Here is a 20,519-nt window from a genome sequence, read left to right as displayed (position 1 = left end):
ACTCCTCCTCTCCTTACCCCTTTCTACTTTGTATTGGACTGATGAAGCCACTGCGTGGCGAAACGTTTCCTTAATGAAGATTCACATATGTTGCGTGTCTTAATCTTCTACTTGTGGCTCGTTTCAGGGGATTTCTTGTTTCCGTGGCCAGGTTCGGGGTTAGGCCTCCCTGATGATTTCCTGGTCAACGAGGCTGGTCTTTTTGGTTGCTCCTTGGCCCACATATCCCACACAGCTTTAATTTTACCTTAGATGAGTTCCGAGGTTTTTCTACCCCCAGAGTTCGGCCCAGGGCCAGGCTCGTCTGGTGCTTGCGTGGTCAACCAGACTATTGCTAGTGATGGCCCGCTGAACCACATTCCCACACATCCTGGGTGACCTGGCACACCACTAAGTTTAGTGATCTTGTCTCTTCAAGAATCTTGCCATCCACCAAAATTTCTTTTTTCTTCACAGTTGTTCGTGCATTCTAAGGCTCCCCTTCCCCCATTTCCTTGAACTCAAAACAAGCAAACGGACCAAGAACACTGCCGAGGCTTAATACGTGTTTGGATATAAAAAAAAAAAAGTACCCTGGTACAACTGCCAGATCTGCCTTTCCCCCTTGTCCGTGAATGTGTAAGGACACGCATAATAGGAGCACCGTCCTTGCCCTAGAGACGCACTTAAGGACAAGGACTTTTCATCGACACAGCGACACATGGGTTTACTCGGTCTAAACGCTTCTTATGAAGTGCAATCATCTCTAAACGCTTTTTACCCACTCCAAGCTTTAGTGTGTGTTATATATATATATATATATATATATATATATATATATATATATATATATATATATATATATATATATATATATATATATATATATATATATATATATATATATATATATATATTATAGTGTAGTGTATGCTCATAAAGAGAGAAGTGTCGACGTCACAGCCAAGTGTCATCATGAGAGAGAAAGAAAAAGACGGCGATATATTTCTAAGTATCTTAGTTTATTTTCTATAAGATTTTACTCAATTTTTCCCATTAATATGAAGTTTAGTGAACAAATCTGATTAAGGATGGGGGACGTTAGGAGAGGGACAGGTGAAGAGATGAAGAGGGATGTGGGAAGAGCGGGTAAAAAAATTTCCCCACTCACCTGGAGGGGGGAATCTCGTCAGGAGTATTGAGATGTGGAGGAGAGGTTAAGGAAAAGGAGCGGGAAGAGAGGCGGGAGAGGAAACGGAGGAAGGGCATAGAGATGGAGGAGGGGGAGAAGAGGGAAGGGGAACCCTCAGCACCAGCCAGAAGCTTCTTGTCAAACCCTCAAGGTCGCAGGAGATGACGGCAGACAGGTATAATTTGTCTGGCTATTTGTGATAAGGCAGCTGGTGATATGTTCACAAGGATGTGGCTGTAGCGTAGACTGAAGCTATTGTTTACCTGTTTGTCTACTATCTGTCTACTATCTATATTTCCTGGGATCATCGCCCCCCGGTGCCAGGTACCAGACCACGCCCTTTGACGTCTCCCCACATTTCCCTCTAAATGAAAACACTTCGAGTTGCTTTACCGATGAGATCAGAATTCCACCACATCTCTTGCCTAAAATCCTATGAGAGTGGCAACGAGAACAGAGAGACAGAGACAGAAAAATATCTTTCCCTCGGTTTTTCGTTTCAATTCCTTGGGTAATTTCCATCGCGTCGTGTTGAGTTTTTAGTTTCATACCGTTCCGCTGACTGGTGAAGGCAGCCTCTTACTGCCCCTAACTCTGCCACAAATCCCTTACTGCCCTCAACTCTGCTGCCAACCACTAACTGTTCTCAGCTCTGCCACCAGGCTCTTGCTGCTCTCAACTCTACCACCAGGCTCTTACTGTCACCAAACTTTTTACCACTAATACACTTCCTTGTTACATCACAACTTCTGAAGCCAGTTTATGATATGCATTCGGCTTCGAAGTGACATGATGTCTCTTCTATTAAGCAATTAATGTTATACAGTAGACCATAAGTGTCCGGGGCCCAAAACTGTTCAACAGCCTCCCATCAAGCATTAGGGGAATTGCCAATAAACCCCTGGCTGCCTTCAAGTGAGAGCTGGACAGATACCTAAAGTCAGTGCCGGATCAGCCGGGCTGTGGCTCGTACGTTGGACTGCGTGCGGCCAGCAGTAACAGCCTAGTTGATCAGGCCCTGATCCATCGGGAGGCCTGGTCATGGACCGGGCCGCGGGGGCGTTGATTCCCGGAATAACCTCCAGGTATGGGCAGCGACAGCCTGAATAAGAAAGTCTGTCTTCAGGTCGGGGATAGAACTAGAGAAATCTGCGAAAGGTATGTTGGCAACCTCGATCAGCTGATGTCACAGACTAGAGAGTTCCCACGGATCACCTGTTACGTGTCACGGTATTTACGTTATTGATTAGCTGATTACACTGGAATGCCTGAATCAGTCAGCTGACTGGGTGACTGAACGTTTAAATGGACGAGGTGATAGAGTGCATGTTTATAGCGGTCAGCTGGTAGCCAGGATGAGCGATCATGTTGATCTGCTGATAGCATGATTGAATGTGTGTATATAGATCGTCTGAAGATGTGACTGAACATTTACACAGATCGGCTGACGATGTGCATAAATGTGTACAAGAATCAATTAATGACGTGCTGGACTAGTTGCATAGATCAGCTCATGCATTTGTTACGATCAGCTGATTAAACTCTAGCAGTTTTACGGTGGCCCGTGGCCTGGTGGCAAAGCTCTCGCTTCACACGGTAAGAGTCCAAGTTAGATTCCCGGCAAGGGTTAAAACATTGGGTGTGTTTCCTTACATCGGTGTTATCTATGTTCACCCATCAGTAAAAAATGGGTACTTTGTGTGGGTCACATCCAAGGATAAAATTGATCTAATTTGCCCGAAATGCTCTATATAACAAGCGGTTTTTTATACAGAAGTATGTCATTGATGTCAGAATGGCCTGTATACCTTGTACATGTACTTGTAGAATTATATACTTATTATTATTATTATTATTATTATTATTATTATTATTATTATTATTATCTAATAAAGCTTACCTGTCTACTGCCTTATTAAGTTTAGATTCCACACCAACTTTATGAATGCAACAGATACACAGAGAAAGCACACACACACACACACAGAGAGAGAGAGAGAGAGAGTGCCCTCCAGGCAGGGGGAGAAGTTGGGAACCTACCGGTTAACCAGGCAAACATCAGACAAGCCTGACCCAGGGCCGGGCTGCGGGAGTATGAAAACTCTGGAACACCCATCGGAGGTAACAACAAAATGCAAGGAGGCAGTGGAAAGGTTTATTCCCTAGGGCAACAGTAACAACGGGAAGACCAGAACGAGCCCCTGGTTTACCCGACGGTGTAAGGAGGCAAAAACAAAATGCAATAGAGAATGGAAAAAGTACAGAAGTCAGAGAACACACGAAAATAGGGAGATCAGTCGCAGAGCCAGGAATGAGTACGCACAGGTAAGGAGGGAGGCCCAGCGACAGTATGAAAATGACATAGCATCGAGAATCAAGACTGACCCGAAACTGTTGTATAGCCACATCAGGAGGAAGACAACAGTCAAAGACCAGGTGATCAGATTAAGGACAGAAGGTGGAGAACTCACAAGAAATGATCAGGAGGTATGTGAGGAGCTGAACAGGAGATTTAAGGAAGTTTTTACAGTAGAGACAGGAAGGGCTGTGGGAAGACAGCACAGAAGGGAACATCAAGAGGGAATATACCAACAAGTGTTGGATGACATACGAACAACTGAGGAGGAGGTGAAGAAGCTCTTAAGTGACCTTGACACCTCAAAGGCGATGGGACCGGACAACATCTCCCCATGGGTCCTTAGAGAAGGAGCAGAGATGCTGTGCGTGCCTCTAACCACAATCTTCAACACATCCCTTGAAACTGGGCAACTACCTGAGAAATGGAAGAAAGCTAATGTAGTCCTCATATTTAAGAAAGGAAACAGAAACGAGGCACTAAACTACAGACCTGTGTCTCTGACATGTATTGTGTGCAAAGTCATGGAGAAGATTATCAGGAGGAGAGTGGTCGAACACCTGGAAAGGAACAAGATTATAAATGAAAACCAGCATGGGTTCATGGAAGGCAAATCTTGTATCACAAACCTCCTGGAGTTTTATGACAAGGTAACAGAAGTAAGACACGAGAGAGAGGGGTGGGTAGATTGCGTTTTCCTAGACTGCAGAAAGGCCTTTGACACAGTTCCCCACAAGAGATTAGTGCAGAAGCTGGAGGATCAGGCGCACGTAAAAGGGAGGGCACTGCAATGGATAAGGGAATACCTGACAGGGAGGCAGCAACGAGTCATGGTACGTGAAGAGGTATCACAGTGGGCGCCTGTTACGAGCGGGGTCCCACAGGGGTCAGTTCTAGGACCAGTGCTATTTTTGATATATGTGAACGACATGATGGAAGGAATAGACTCTGAAGTGTCCCTGTTTGCAGATGACGTGAAGTTGATGAGAAGAATTAAATCGGACGAGGATGAGGCAGGACTGCAAAGAGACCTGGACAGGCTGGACATGTGGTCCAGCAACTGGCTTCTCGAATTCAATCCAGCCAAATGCAAAGTCATGAAGATTGGGGAGGGGCAAAGAAGACCGCAGACAGAGTATAGGCTAGGTGGACGAAGACTACAGACCTCACTCAGGGAGAAAGACCTTGGGGTGACCATAACACCGAGCACATCACCGGAGGCACACATCAACCAAATAACCGCTGCAGCATACGGGGGCCTGGCAAACCTGAGAATAGCGTTCCGATACCTTAATAAGGAATCGTTCAAGACACTGTACACTGTGTATGTTAGGCCCATACTGGAGTATGCAGCACCAGTCTGGAACCCACACCTGGTCAAGCACGTCAAGAAGTTAGAGAAAGTACAAAGGTTTGCAACAAGGCTAGTCCCAGAGCTCAAGGGAATGTCGTACGAGGAAAGGTTAAGGGAAATCGGACTGACGACACTGGAGGACAGAAGGGTCAGGGGAGACATGATAACGACATACAAGATACTGCGGGGAATAGACAAGGTGGACAGAGATAGGATGTTCCAGAGAGGGGACACAGGGACAAGGGGTCACAACTGGAAGCTGAAGACTCAGACGAGTCACAGGGACGTTAGGAAGTATTTCTTCAGTCATAGAGTTGTCAGTAAGTGGAATAGCCTAGCAAGTGAAGTAGTGGAGGCAGGAACCATACATAGTTTTAAGAAGAGGTATGACAAAGCTCAGGAAGCAGAGAGAGAGAGGATCCAGTAGCGATCAGTGAAGAGGCGGGGCCAGGAGCTGAGTCTCGACCCCTGCAACCACAATTAGGCGAGTACAATTAGGTGAGTACACACACACACACACACTCGGTATGTTCCAAGTTGCCATCAGCATCCTAGGAAACGAGTTAGCTGGGGAAGGAAAGTGAAAGAGGGAAAATAAAAGATGAGGGAGAGCAAAGGGAGGAAGAATGGTTTTTGGAAGGGAAGGAATTTGAGGGAAAGAAAATGAAAATAGGAGAGAGAAAGTCACAAAATATATGGAAGGGGCAGAGTGAGAAGAGTAAGGTATAAGAGAGAGGTCAGAGATGATAGGAGAGAGAGAGAGAGAGAGAGAGAGAGTGCCCTCCAGGCAGGGGGAGAAGTTGGGAACCTACCGGTTAACCAGGCAAACATCAGACAAGCCTGACCCAGGGCCGGGCTGCGGGAGTATGAAAACTCTGGAACACCCATCGGAGGTAAAATATATCATAAGTAGACCGATGAAATTAGTTCCAGAGACTATAACACTCCATTTTTGTTAATCCATGGTAGTCCGGAGTCAGGCCACTCTTCCCCATGTAATATTATTATTATTATTTACTATTATTTCAATTTTATATTAAGGTACATGCCCATTTTTACATCGACTCCAACAACAGCGAGTACGAACACGGTGTACCATAATACCAGCAGGTACAAATACCATAATAAGAGCGAGTACAAACACGGAGTACCATAATAACAGCGGGTACAAACACGGTGTACCAAAATAACAACGAGTACAAGCACAGTATACTATAACAACGACAGTTATTGTAGGGAAAGTAAATAAAAGCGATATTTGTCCCTCACTGCGGTGCTCTGCTAAAAATTGGCCACACGGGCGGGTGGGTGGGCGGGCGGTGGACTGGGATTACCAACTTTTCACAAACATGGGCGGAGGCCCCATGTCCACATCCGGCCCCACCATGCGCTGTCAGGGCTCTATGTAATAGCCGTTAGCGCTCGTCATTTATATTTAAGAGGAGTTGCCTTGACATTCTTGGGAGTACAGCAAACCATGAGTTGATAGGATGGTATTGGTGGATCCTCGTGGATGATCATCAGTGTCAAGTTGTCGAGGAGACGTACATACGTGTGTGTGTGTGTGTTTGTGCCGCATCTCAGATCCGTTGTTTATTACCTCTTGGTGTATTAGGAATTTTAAAAATGCTTCTAACATCGTTGTTTTAATAAAAAAAAGGCCACGGTTGTGACCAGATCTTGTCCATTTGTAAGATGTAATGAGCCCGTAGCTGGGTTATGGGCGAAAAGTCTATCATTACTTCCCTCAAGTTCGCCTCTCTCTCTCTCTCTCTCTCTCTCTCTCTCTCTCTCTCTCTCTCTGAACAGACACGAGTGACATGTCAGCTTATGCAGTGGCAGCAGCAGTAGTCATTAGCAATGATGTTTACCTTGAAATTACAATAAATATCCTAAACAAAAGACTTTCAATTCCAAGGTAAACAAGACAGTGAAACAGTTAGTGTGACCCCAGGCGCGCCGACCTCTCCCCCGGCTCAGAAATCACTGTGTACGTATGGTATTTGTCGCACTTTTTTAAACAAAATTTGCGGTCTTGGCTTATAAAACAACGATCTCTTGGCCAAACAAATTGACTGGTAACCTGTGACAGGTCACTGAGATACCAGTCATTGACCTACGGCAAGTCAAAGAGGTACCACGACAAGTCACTGGAAAACTTGCTTCGCTGGTAGTAATTTGCTGTTGACGTCTAATATTCCATGTACTGAATAACACCGTTGGGATATGAATGCTCGACTTGGGGGGGGGGGGAGACGAGTCCCCTTACACACACACACACACACACATACACACACACACACACACACACACACACACACACACACACACACACACACACACACACACACACACACACACACACACACACACAAAACACACACAAGCCCAGTCCACCTTGAGACCCGTGTTATCAGCAGTGTGTTTTGCGTTGTTTACTTTATCCTTGTTGGAGGTGGAAGATCAAAAGGCGCCGACCGGAGCCGAGTACAGGACCGCAGAGCCGCCCGCAACGCCGCCAGAATAACGTCAGCAGTATCACCACCTTTACCACCCACGCAAGAGAGAAAAAATGGTGTGCTATGGGAGAACCCTGATGGAATACTTCTTATAAGCTTAATGGACCAAGGACAATCTTAATGAACCGTTGACAACTTCATTGGACCACATATAAACTTAATGGACCACTACAAAGCGAGATGAACCATTAACAGAAACGAAGTCACTAAGAAAAGTAATGATTTATACCTATATAGGCAAGTCACTGAATATTTTGGCGAGTGTGATGGTCGTTTACCTGGAATCGCTTCCTAAGGTCACCGCCCCCGACCGCCCAGTCCCAGACCAGTCCTCCTGATTGCTGACCTGATCAAGCTGTCGTCTCCAATTCAACATATGCATCACAAGCCCACTCATCAGGAACTGCTTTGTGGACTCTTTCATGTTCCCTCTTGAAAACAGTTAAGGGTTTGACTGTAATCCCTTTATGCATGAAGAGAGGAAGTTAAAGTCGAGGTCCTTTAACACTTACTAAGGTTTCTCTGTACTCATCGCTCACCTGTTTTCATTGGCGGTATCCTGTGCTACCTGTGTTCATAAATAGTAATTTCGGTATGCAGGTTTGGTAATTATCCCTCCAGTATCTTGTAAGGGTAAATTATGATATATGTTTCTCGCCTACGTTTTAAGGACTTCAAACACTCCCGGTAATTTAGGATCTTGACTGAGTTTATGCAAGATGTGAAGTTTTTTTGCACATATTCCAGCTCAGCAATTTCGCCTGCCTTGCAGGGGGCCGATAGTACACAGTAATATTTCAGCAAAGAGAGAGTGACCTGACGAGTATTATCAAAAGCTTGGCATTTCTTGTTTTGAAGATTCATTTTCCAGCGCATCATTTTTCTTGCAGCTGTAATAATGGGCCTAAAGACCGTGATGAGCGATGAGGACCACTGCTGGGCAACTAAAAACCATCTTGTGATAAATGGTTTAAAACCGACTAGATGAAGATTGAGAAACTTATGCAATAAATAGGAATCTTTATTGAAGAAACGTTTCGCCACAAAGTGGCTTCATCAGCCCAATACAAATCAGAAAGGTGTAAGGAGAAGAGGAGTTTGAGGTAATCAGTCCTCCTCCTTACACTTTTCTGATTTGTATTGGACTGATGAAGCCACTGTCTGGCGAAACGTTTCTTCAGTAAAGATTCCCATTTATTGCATAAGTATCTCAATCTTCAAAAACCATCTTATTGACCCTTTTGTCTAAAGGAGCCTTAAAAAAGCTTTTGATCCAAGATACTGGATTTATTCACCTGTTTATTGGATCAAATCTGATTACTTCCCATTCCCTAGGCTATCCTGTTCCTTATTCTCATATCAGACATAGACAGAAATGTAAACCACAGCACTGAATAATCTTTTTGCAGACGATCCTAGGATCTGCATGAGAGTGTCATCCATTGAGGACACGGCAAAGCTCCAGAGGACACGGCAAAGCTCCAAGAAGATATAAACCAAGTTTTCCAATGGGCAACAGAGAACAACATGATGTTCAATGAAGACAAATTCCAACTACTCCGGTATGGAAAACTGGAGGAAATAATAACTAAGACCGAGTATACTACAAACTTCAATCACACAATAGAGAGGAAAAGTAATGTGAAGGACCTGGGTGTGGTAATGTCCGAAGACCTCACCTTCAAGGACCACAACAATGCTACTATCACATCTGCTAGGAAACTGATAGGATGGATAATGAGAACATTCAAGACAAGAGATGCTAAACCAATGATGATCCTTTTTAAATCACTTCTTTCTAGGCTGGAATACTGCTGTACATTAACATCCCCATTCAAGGCAGGTGAAATTGCAGAGCTAGAGAATATACAGAGAACCTTTACTGCACGTATAAGTTCCATCAAACACCTTAACTACTGGGAGCGCCTGGAAGCACTTGACTTGTACTCACTAGAGCGCAGGCGAGAGAGATATATCATAACAAACACCTGGAAGATTCTGGAGGGACTGGTCACTAATATGCACACAGCAATCACTCCATACGAAAGCAAAAGACTTGGCAGGCGATGCAACATACCCCCAGTTAAAAGTAGGGGCGCCACTGGTACACTAAGAGAAAACAATAAGTGTCCGGGGCCCAAGACTGTTCAACAGCCTCCCACCAGCAATAAGGGGCATTACAGGAAGACCCCTGGTTGTCTTCAAGAGGGAGCTGGACAGATACTAAAGACGGTGCCGGATCAACCAGGCTGTAGTTCGTACGCTGGATTGCGTGCGGCCAGCAGTAACAGTCTCGTTGATCAAGCCCTGATCCACCGGGAGGCCTAGTCGTGGACCGGGCCGCGGGGGCGTTGATCCCCGGAATGCCCTCCAGGTAGACTCCAGGTAGGCGCTGTGTGACCCCTATAGTGGCATGTGCATTGTTGAGACATACTTCTGATTTCGAAGGCTGATCTACTAAACCAGGCTGTTGCTGCTATCAGCCTGCCTGAAGGAAAAAAAACAGACTGCTGACGCAATCAAATAGCGAGGCAGAGAAGTCGCACAGGAGAGCAAGATTGTCTAAAGATGGCCATGAGACACAGGTTGACATAGAAAACCTTGGCCTTAAGGCCTGGCTGTGATGAATATTTGAAGCAGCGGACCATCAGCAGCAACAGCCTGATTGACCACACAAGCACCAGACGAGCTTGACACAAGGACAGGCACCGGGAGTAAAAAAAATTCTGGAAACTCAAAGGTATATCAAGGTAGCCTAGTGGAATACGGAGTGGCACTTCGTTGAGAAAACTTGTGGTTCTTGGTGACTTTTCTGAAGGTAATGAACCTTGACTTTGTGTGCAGAGATTTCTGTTAAATAGGGAAGGAACGAGAAGCAGCACTAGGAAAATAAGAAACAGTCGAAAAACGAGTAAGAGCAAACAGCAACAGCGGGAGAGGAAAATGAAAAGAAAGAGAATGAGGAAGAGTAGAAAGGAGGAGGAGGAGGAGGAGGAGGAGGAGGAGGAGGAGGAGGAGGAGATATCTACACGAATTGATCTTCACTTTCTGTTCAGACGAACTGGAAGACTGATAATTCTAAGGGAACTTTACGTAACATGAACTTTATGAAGGGTTCTGCCTTTTCCACAATAAACATTCCAACCGGAACACCGGTAGACGTACTTTACATCTGAATATATACTTGTAGAACTTTAAGAGCGCACAAAACAACGTAATGAGCTCGGAAAATGAACTAAAAATAATAAATCATATTAATAATGAGTACGGTGGTGAGTACAGTAATGCATTTCTTACTTGTACCTCAGGACAGAGATAATGAATTCAACAGTGAACTGTGACCATGTATCATGAACTTCCAAGGTGAAATGTGTCCATGCATTACTTTATTGCTTACCTTTAAAAGTCTGTATGACACACACACACACACACACACACACACACACACACACACACACACACACACACACACACACACTTGGAGGTCGAAGATTCAGATGAGTCACAGGGATGTTAGGAAGTATTCCTTCAGTCAGAGTTGTCAGGAAGTGGAATAATCTGCAAAGTGAGGTAGTGGAGGCAGGATCCATACATAACTTTAAGAAGAGATTTGATAAAGCTCACGGAGTAGGGAGGAAGTGACCTAGTGGTGACTATTGAAGAGGCGGGGGCAGGAGCCATGATTCGACCCCTGCAACCACAATTAGGCGATTAAAACACACACACACACATCAGTATAAAAACTAATAATGGGTATGATCGCCCTCTGAGAAAAGTATTACATAACTGCAAAAATTTCCTGCTATCTATCCCAGTATACCTCACGAGAGAGAAAAAGAAATTTGTCTTAGAACTACTGTTATCTTGCCTTCCTCTCTCGCTTTTTTCAGTTTTATGCAGTGAAGGTGAGTATATGAGATAGGATGTTGGAGAAGCTTAAGAATGAATCATTATTTTTAGCGTCAGAATGGTTTAGAGGTGTGAATTGGGACGATGTGGGAGTGAGTGATTTGGAAAAGTGGGAGAGTTGAAAGAATGTGGGTTTGGGATGGGTGGAAGTAGAATAATTTTGGCTATATAAAGAAAATAGAATTTAGATAAAAATACTAAGCGTTAAGATGAGGCTGTGTACCACGTCAAAAAACTGACGTTATGAGAATGTGTTGTATGTAGAAGAGGAAAGCAGCACGTTTAGGGTGGTCCCACTTTTTATATTTTGTCGCTGCAGCAACTAGCTTATTGCGCATCCCATATCAATCTAGTGGTAAGTAGGGCAAGAGCATATGGATATACAAAAGGTCAATGAACTAAGTCCCAGAAAAAGTTACCAAAAGCACATTCGAATATTTATCTACAATTTGTCTTACCTGTTAAAGGAAATTTAGGATATTTCCTTTCCTTTGGTTTCGAGAGTTTTTCCACTCCTACAGCCAAGCTCTAGTCCAGGCGTATCTGGCTCTTGTCTGGTCAACCAGGTTGTTGCTGCTGACGACCCTCTGGCTCAATATTCCCAGGAAGATACAGTACTGGATATCTTTTCTACATTAAGAAAATAGTTCCACACACCGCACAAACAGCATAAGCATGCAGACTTACCTTTCTGAAGAAACTCTAGATGTTGCCAGAGTATATCGCCCATGAAGGGCGGAGTGCGGGCGAGGAAGGAGTCTCTGCCCATACCCACCAGGTCACGTCCTTTCATCTGAAACTCGTGCACGGACACGCCCTCCAGGCTGAAGTCCTTGATGGCCCACATGAGCCACTGGCGCACGTGGTCCTCAGACCACTGCTTAGGATCTGTAAACACACACAAGGGGTCATCGTCAGCATCTTGGCTCAACACTACCAAATCTAGTTTATATTCAAGGGGAAGTGTTAAACCCCTAAGGGGTCATGCGGAGCCTGGGGAAATGGGAAGTATTTAGGTTTGATCCAGGGAACGGGAAGGCAGTTCCAGTTCCTTGGATCAAGAGTCCTTCAGCATTAACCCATCCCTTCATTGAACAGGAAAAGTCATAGTTTTCTCTCTCTCTCGCACCTGGCTCACAATTTTCGTTTATAAGATAAATTAGTTTTATTGGTACATGAAGTCGACTGTGTATCACATGAAACTTTTCTTCCTATAGTATATAAGGGGATAACAACAATATATTGTAATTTAAATATGAAGGATAACAAGATAACTGGAGTGATTTGTTTGTTATACTTGAGAGCTGGCAAGTAGGGATAATTTATCAATTGTTATCATATAAACAGCAGCTGGCTGCTGTGTTGATCCTTGGGTGAGGGGTACGTCGCTCACCCCTCCCCTCACACCCCCCTTCCCTCACTCGCACCCCTCTCCTCACACACCTCTCTCACTCACACCCCTCCTTTCACTCTCGCACCCCTCCCCTCATTCTCTGACCCCTTATTCAACTTTCCCCTCTCTCCCACCCCTCACTCTCACCGTCTCACTGCCTAACCCCTCCCACTCTTCTCCTTCCGTCACCCTATTTACTACCCTCTACCACCACCTTCCTATCCTTCCCCCATCACTGTCTTCTCCCTCCCCTCATTCTTTCACTTTTTCCCCTCACTTTTCCCTACTTTCCTTATCCTTCACCTCCTTTCACTATCCTCTTTCCTTACTCTTTCTCTGCTTTACACTCTCCCTCTAATTCTACCCTCCCCTCCCCTCATTCCCCCAACCCCTACCATCGTTCTCTCCCCTTCACTGCTTCAACCATCTCACTTAATCACCCCTCCCTTACATCCCCTCCCTGTACTTCATAACTGCCCTTCTACCATCGTTCCTAATACTTACTCTCTCTCTCTCTCTCTCTCTCTCTCTCTCTCTCTCTCTCTCTCTCTCTCTCTCTCTCTCTCTCTCTCTCTCTCTCTCTCCTCTCACAGGTGACCAAGGTTCAGTCAATATTAACGTCCATCACACCACTAGTGCCTTGTTATGGGATAATGGTGCCGCCGCCATAGTGGCACAGGTGCCGCTACACTACCGTCGCCGCCGCCTCCACCACCACCGCCACCACCACCACCGCCACCACCACCACCACCATTACCACCAGAACGTTACCGCCGCCTTTTAACACAATAATCTGCTTTATCCTCACTCAATATATTTCTAATACATCAGTTAAGATATGTTCAGGCACTACTCTCATGAAGTTCAACCTCGCCTCTCTCACTCCCAAGCTCTGGAGTCACTACCACTAACATATCTCTGACAATACCTTCCCCACCACTCAGCATCAGTAAACAGGTCCTCATCATCCCCCCCACACACACTACACCTTAGCAAGTCTATTTAGGTACAGTAAACATAAGTACAATTATCATACATAGTGTGAATTACCTAGGATAACCCTAAAAAAGATAGTGACTTATTTCCATTGGAACCTTTCAGTTTCGATAGTTTTTACACACACACACACACACACACACACACACACACACACACACACACACACACACACACACACACACACACCATAAGCAAGATGACCAGAACAGAGAGGGGAATGGATGAGGGAGAGGGAGAGGGCCAGGCCTGGGCACACCAGTATATATACGGGCCCGGGCACCCTTGTATTTAAATGAGGGGGGAAACCTGACCCCGGTAGTACGCACATCCAGTTTCCCCTTCCTCCCCTCCTCTCCGAGGGCAGAACACCCACAGAACTCCCAGACCAACACACAAACCAGAACTGTGGCAGAAGACTACACGATGCATCACTGGACGGAGCGAAGCACCAGATGAGGTATGCAAAAGAGAAAGAGAAACATTTGGGAACAAACAAAGGGTGACTACACGAGCACCTTCAATGGATGGAGTGGCCGGCCCTGCTACAGTGACGAGCTATTGTGTGGTTGTTGTGGGTCTACAGAGGCAGGCAGGGGATGAGGGACAGGGGAGGGGATGTACCATGAGGGGCCAGGCAGTGATGGGAGAGAGCCAGCCAGGCATCCCCAGCTACTATTATTAATTATCCGGTGATCTGTGTGTTTGAGGCTGTTTTATTTTTCTGTGCTGTCTGCGGTGAATATTTTGCCTGGTTTATCTGTGGAATATATATTATATATATATATATATATATATATATATATATATATATATATATATATATATATATATATATATATATATATATATATATATATATATAATGTGAGTGTGTATTTATAATTTGTGTGTGTGGTTCCTGCTTGCTTGTTAATATAACAATCTCAGATCATCCAGGCTGTGATGGATAGGCGGGGGGAGGATGCAGCCAGCAGCAACACAATCACCACAAAAGCCTGGCCCAGGGCTAGGCTGCAGGAGTAGGAAAACTCTAAACCCATCAAAGGTAAAGTAAAGGTATAAGGTTATATGGGTTATTAAATGCCTGGATCTGGAGAGTGAGAAGCAACGAAATCTAACCTAGAAAGGAAGAATTCCTTTGAACAAGAACCCTCCACCAGCAACAGTTCATTCTCCCGTCTTTCCCTGGGAAGGGAATTATTGCCGTTATGTCTATTTGACTTTCAGTTTAATGAGTACCCTTCTGTATCTTTGGTAGTCCCAGTACATCATCGGCATCAACAAGTCCCATCGGGATCAAACATGCTTGTCTATCCATCTGTCAACCACAAGAACATCACGCTTTACCAGCATTGTTCTACTGTCTACCAGCTCGGGCTGGCACTGTTCAACTTTAACCCCCATCCTCCGTGATGGAATAAGAAAGGAAAAACAGCTTTTGTTCGCGCTGAGTAGCTATTTTATAGAATAAGGTAGCAACATTGCCGGTGCATCCAGTTTTCTTTAAAACATTTAACTAAGAGAAGACATACACTTGTTAATAACATTTCCTCGACTATCTGCAAATGATCGTTAAAAAAAATAACAATAAACTCTAAGTAAAAACCCAACACTTAACATACCGTGAGGAAGGAATGCCACAAAATAATAAATATAAGTCTGGGAAAGAAATAATTACTGAGAATCTGGGAATGAGATGACGTGGAGTGGTTCATGGGATACTGTACGAACAATGAAAGCGAGATGAGAGGGAGAAAAATGGGGGAGAGAGAGAGAGGAGGTAAACGACAGAACTGAAGAGGATTGTGAGAGGAGTTACGAATAGACGGGAACAATAAATGAGAATAAAGGAGAGAGTTTCTTTATTATTGCAACATCGTACCTTACTGCTTTCTCCCTCCCTCTCTCCCTTGCCACCCACAACCCCCATTGTTTTCCTACTACTCTCCCTTCTATCCACCCACGTTGTTCTTCCCTTCATCCTCTCCCTCTCTCCTGTTCACACTCCCTTCATCCCCATTCTCTCCCACTCACCCTCATCTTCCCTTCACTGCCATCCTCCCCCACCCAATCGCCTCCATTCTCCCTTCATCCTCGCCCTCTTCCTATATATCCACCCTCTCTCTCCCACTCCACACCCCCTTTCCCACACCCTCCCATCTCCCCCCCCCTCCATCCCTCCCTCTCTTCAAACTCATTATGACAATTAAACAGTTACAATTGCCCCCACAAGGGCCGTCATGGTGAGTGCTGCCGAGCCCCTCTCTCCCTTATTCCTCTCTCCCAACACCAACACTCAGTGAAATGTTCACCTTTCATCTCTAAAGTTCAGCTTTCCTACCTGAACACATGTGTTTCTCGACCATGTGAGCGAGAAGATAGAGGAGTCTTCTTGCCCCTAATGCAAGGGAACCTTTGGGACCAAAATGGGACAGAAAAGGTGGAGTGAGTTTTACATACACATGTACATAATAAATACGTACATAATTGTAACACATTCCCATGTGCTCAGATTGTGGGCGCGAGCGAGTGCGCTCACAAATCTCAGAGAGTACACACACACACACAAGATGCATGGGCAAGTCCCAAGTCTTTTTCATCTTGCAATAAATAGGTACCTAGGTGTTGACTCAGGTAAAATGCACCCCGAGGATAACATTTAAATACATTACTCTGCACCTGTACACCATTATTCTTTTGGAGAGTTATTGAATCCCTAACTCATATGAAGAGAGATCTTGTGATAAAATACTGCTGACGTAGCTCCAGAGGCTTCTGTAGATAGCAACAAATAGGACAATGCAGAAAAGTAATGGGAAGGTGTCACCATAAAACGATAGCACCAGAGTACCTCGGGGGGGGGACTTTTATCAACCCATTCTAACTACAACTTCTCTGGCGACGTAACATCTTGTTGGACAGTGATCGCTACAATGCTAAGCTCATTAGAAAAATGTAAACAGAAAACGGTTGCAATAAACTAGTCTAATTACAGGAATGACCAGAAAATTGGCTCCTCTAATTCAACCCAGATATGAGAAGCAGTAATGGCCAATCCATTCTCATTTGACTACGTCAGTTTCTATACGTGATCAACGTCAGTTTCTTAACTTTTCTAGTTCCGTCTCCCCCCCCCTCATTACATTAACCTATAAAATGTATATTTAACCATTAATATGCAAAATGCGAGATGTCTGGAAACGTGATGGTCGAGGAAAAGCACGGAACGTGGAATTTTGAACGTTTGTCACCCATACCTTTGATATATCTTTGAAGAGTTTCGAGAGGTGCTAGAAAGGGTGGAAATGAGAGAAAAGTAAAGGAAGACAAGACTGAACCCATCCTGACATCAAGATGGTTAGTTACGGAACTGTGAAAACTGGTCGACGTCGAGTGTCTTAAGGAATTCGGTCTAACAGCTCTAAAAGAGAATCTATGAAATACATAAGAAAGTATACATAGTGAAAAACAGATAGTCTGAGAGAAAAAGAAAGGAAGTCAAGACAATATGATGGCAGCTAAAAACGCAAATGAGCCACAAAAACATTACGAAATATCTTTTTTTCCTATGTCTCGGCGAAAAAGTTGAAGAAGCTAGACGAAAAGGTGGATGAGGAGAAAACATCACACACAGTTTAAACACTAGGCACGCTCTGGCTCTGGACAGTTTTCCGTACACTCGGGAGATACATATATACCTAGTCGGAAGACTTATTAGAGCCAACTGGCGATTGGTTAACGCACAGGCCTGCGAGTTTTAAGACTCACTTGGCATGGGTTCAAACTCCACCCGTTCCGTGATTTGTTTTCAATCGTGTTATTACGATTTCGTGAATCACTGTAGATAGATAAGAGAGGCCATAAGCTGTCAACAATAACTGCAAACAAAGCTTGGTGATCAAAATTAAATGAATTCGTAAGGCACTATGGTATAATAGTCTATTCATACTCGAAAGTTCTTGACTTGGAATCCTGGACAGGATGGTATATAAAGATAAGTTTCTGTATACCTGTTACACTCACCTGTAAGAGACATGCGGGTATTAACAGGTCATAGCACCCACGTGAGTTTTTGTTACATACTTGTCTGTGTTAATCATCAAGTCTGACTTACCTGCTGTCCTCCTCACCTAGGAGTAAATAGGTACCTGGGATAGTGAAGCTTGCCTAGAAGTACCTCGATAAACTAAAAGCTTCCTGCTCCCAACATGGGTATTAAGCTTCCCTGAACACACTACTTCCCCCAAACACACACACACACACACACACACACACACACACACACATGCACTCCCTCTCAAGGTCTTGGGAAACCTCGCCTCAGTAACCAACAAGGGATTACTATTGTTGGTATTATTGCATTTTCTGTACCGTCCAGAAACAAGGAACGGTACGGATATGGCAGCTTGTAGACACACTCAGGCATATGAGAAACTACCACCAGAGGGCGTGTTGTGAGAGTAGAGAGTAGTGAGGGTAGTGTTTTGAGAATAGTGTTGAGGGGGCCTTAGGAGGGTGGTAAGGGCGTTGTGAGAAAAGTAAGGATTTTGTGAGGGTAATAAGGGTATTGTGAGAGTAGTGAGCAACGAACGTACACAACCAGCCTCCACACACATGCATACATATACACCCCAACACACACACACACACACACACACACACACACACACACACACACACACACACACACACACACACACACACACGTGCACACTTCCAATACTCTGAAAAACCTAGGTGTGAGTGCACATACATGAAAGCTGATTATACTTGTTAGTCGAGAGGTCACATCAATGTGTATGTCTCCCTACTTGTTGATGCGCACCAGGATATATATATATATATATATATATATATATATATATATATATATATATATATATATATATATATATATATATATATATATATATATGTATATATGCAATAAGATCACAGTAAACAGGTGACTTCAGAATATGCAAAACAACCACTGTGAAAGAATAGAGAAATTCCAAGCGCTTTCGTGACTACTGACATTATTGCAGTTTGGGAAATATGCAGTTCTTTGATAATGTGAGTAGTCACGAATGCGCTTGGAATTTCTCTGTTCTTTCATAGTGGTTGTTTTGCATATTCTGAAATCACCTGTTTACTATGATCTTATTGCATATATATATATATATATATATATACATCGTGCCGAATAGGTAAAACTTGCGATTCTGGGACTGAGTTGGACCTGGCCAGCTTGTGCTACTATGTCAGTTGCCGTGCTCCTTCCTTAGTGAATGGGACCTGAGCTGACTACCTTAAGGCATTGGCTTAAGCCGGTGGGTGAATTGAACCTGCCTCGCATAGGCCAGTAGGCCTGCTGCAGTGTTTCTTCTTCCTTATATTTTTAATTAATTATATTTCATTCAGATAGTTCAGCCTTCATTGGTCTTCTAAGATTAGTCGATTGAAATAAACTTTTGGGTATTAAAGAAAAATCTACCTGTAAATACTCGGTTAATAATGAAGAGATTACCTTTAAATAAACTCGAACATTACCTCCTTTAGAGCAAATCAACTAAGTTGTTTATATATAAACACTATAAAATAACACACTATTAAAAATTTATTATTAAAAGGTGTCACCAAAACAGACTTTTAACTCATCTGATATGCAATAATTAAGGGAACCCAAAGAAAGTTGTTAACGTACCAACTCATACTGATGGATATGGCATAATATAGTTTATGGTGACCCCACAGTTGCCTGATAATGTAAAAAAAAAAAAAAAACACTCACTGATAAAGCTTGTTTCCATTTTTCGTTACCTGACAGTATCTGGCACCTCAGGAGTACCTAGTGAGGCACCAAAGTGCCAACACATTTTTCATCCTTGGCTCCCAGTGTTTGAGAAAACATGTGCTGTCCAATTCAACCTATATACTTGACCTAGATTCTGATGAGGGTTGTGTTTCCATGACATCCCCCCTCCCCTCAGAGGTTTATTTGCATACCCCCAGTACTTTTGCGGAATTATTTTTGAAACTTTTTCTACCATTCAAAGGGGTAATGCTTGCTGTATTTTGGGCACACGTCCCAGCTCTGAGGAGCTGGATGAGATTTTCGCCTTATAATCGGTGATACACACGTAACAACATGTACCTTATATGCCACCTTTATATCAACAATGTATCTCTTAAATCTTTATATATATATATATATATAAACGTCGTGCTGTATAGGTAAAATTGATCAATTAGCAAGAACTCATTTAAAATTAAGTCATTTCTAAAATTTTCTCTTATATATTTAAAAATATATTTTTTCATTTATGGTAATGTAAAAATTAATAATTTTGTATCAAAAAAGCTAAGAAAACTTACCTATACTTATTATAAAAAGCGCAATTTAATTTAGCCTAATCCAACTAAACATATTTTTTTATAAGTTTACAATAATTTAATAATAAACACAATGAAATATATTTTTCTCGTTAGGTTCAGAATGATTTTTGTGAAATTATTGCATACACAAATTTTTGCTTGCCTTATTCGGCAAGAAGAGCGTTGCTTTATAAGCCAAAATAGCAAGTTTTACCTATTTGGCACGACATATATATTGTCATGTCTTGCAATTGTAAGAATTTCCTTCAGAAAGTTAAGGACACTTTCAAGACTCTGTACGCAGTGTGTCAAGCCACACCTTGAGTACACTTCAGCACGGATTTGTCATTTTATTTATTTAGAAGCACTAAACTCGTAGAGGTTATAAAACATTATGTGAACGGGAAACATTTATATAGATCAAAGAAAGTGGAAGGTGGGTTCAGTTTCCTGAATCAAGA

At 43.4% G+C, this 20,519-nt stretch overlaps 1 protein-coding gene and 1 long non-coding RNA gene across 8 annotated transcripts in view; one reads left to right on the top strand and one right to left on the bottom strand.

Moving 5' to 3' along the window:
* The window catches only part of LOC128693682 (transforming protein p54/c-ets-1), a 496,563-nt gene that overhangs the window by 50,740 nt on the left and 425,304 nt on the right, over positions 1 to 20,519 (bottom strand). For all 7 annotated transcript variants that reach the window (XM_070091145.1, XM_070091146.1, XM_070091147.1 and 4 more), the window contains one exon: positions 11,997 to 12,197. In XM_070091145.1, the coding sequence (XP_069947246.1) occupies positions 11,997 to 12,197 (201 nt within the window). The remainder of the gene's footprint in view (positions 1 to 11,996; positions 12,198 to 20,519) is intronic.
* The window catches only part of LOC138853588 (uncharacterized), a 236,210-nt gene that overhangs the window by 170,148 nt on the left and 45,543 nt on the right, over positions 1 to 20,519 (top strand). The window lies entirely within an intron of this gene.

This window comes from Cherax quadricarinatus, chromosome 34 (assembly GCF_038502225.1).
Source record: "Cherax quadricarinatus isolate ZL_2023a chromosome 34, ASM3850222v1, whole genome shotgun sequence".
Taxonomy (NCBI): Eukaryota; Metazoa; Arthropoda; class Malacostraca; order Decapoda; family Parastacidae; genus Cherax; species Cherax quadricarinatus.
This window is presented reverse-complemented; position numbering and strand designations above follow the sequence as displayed.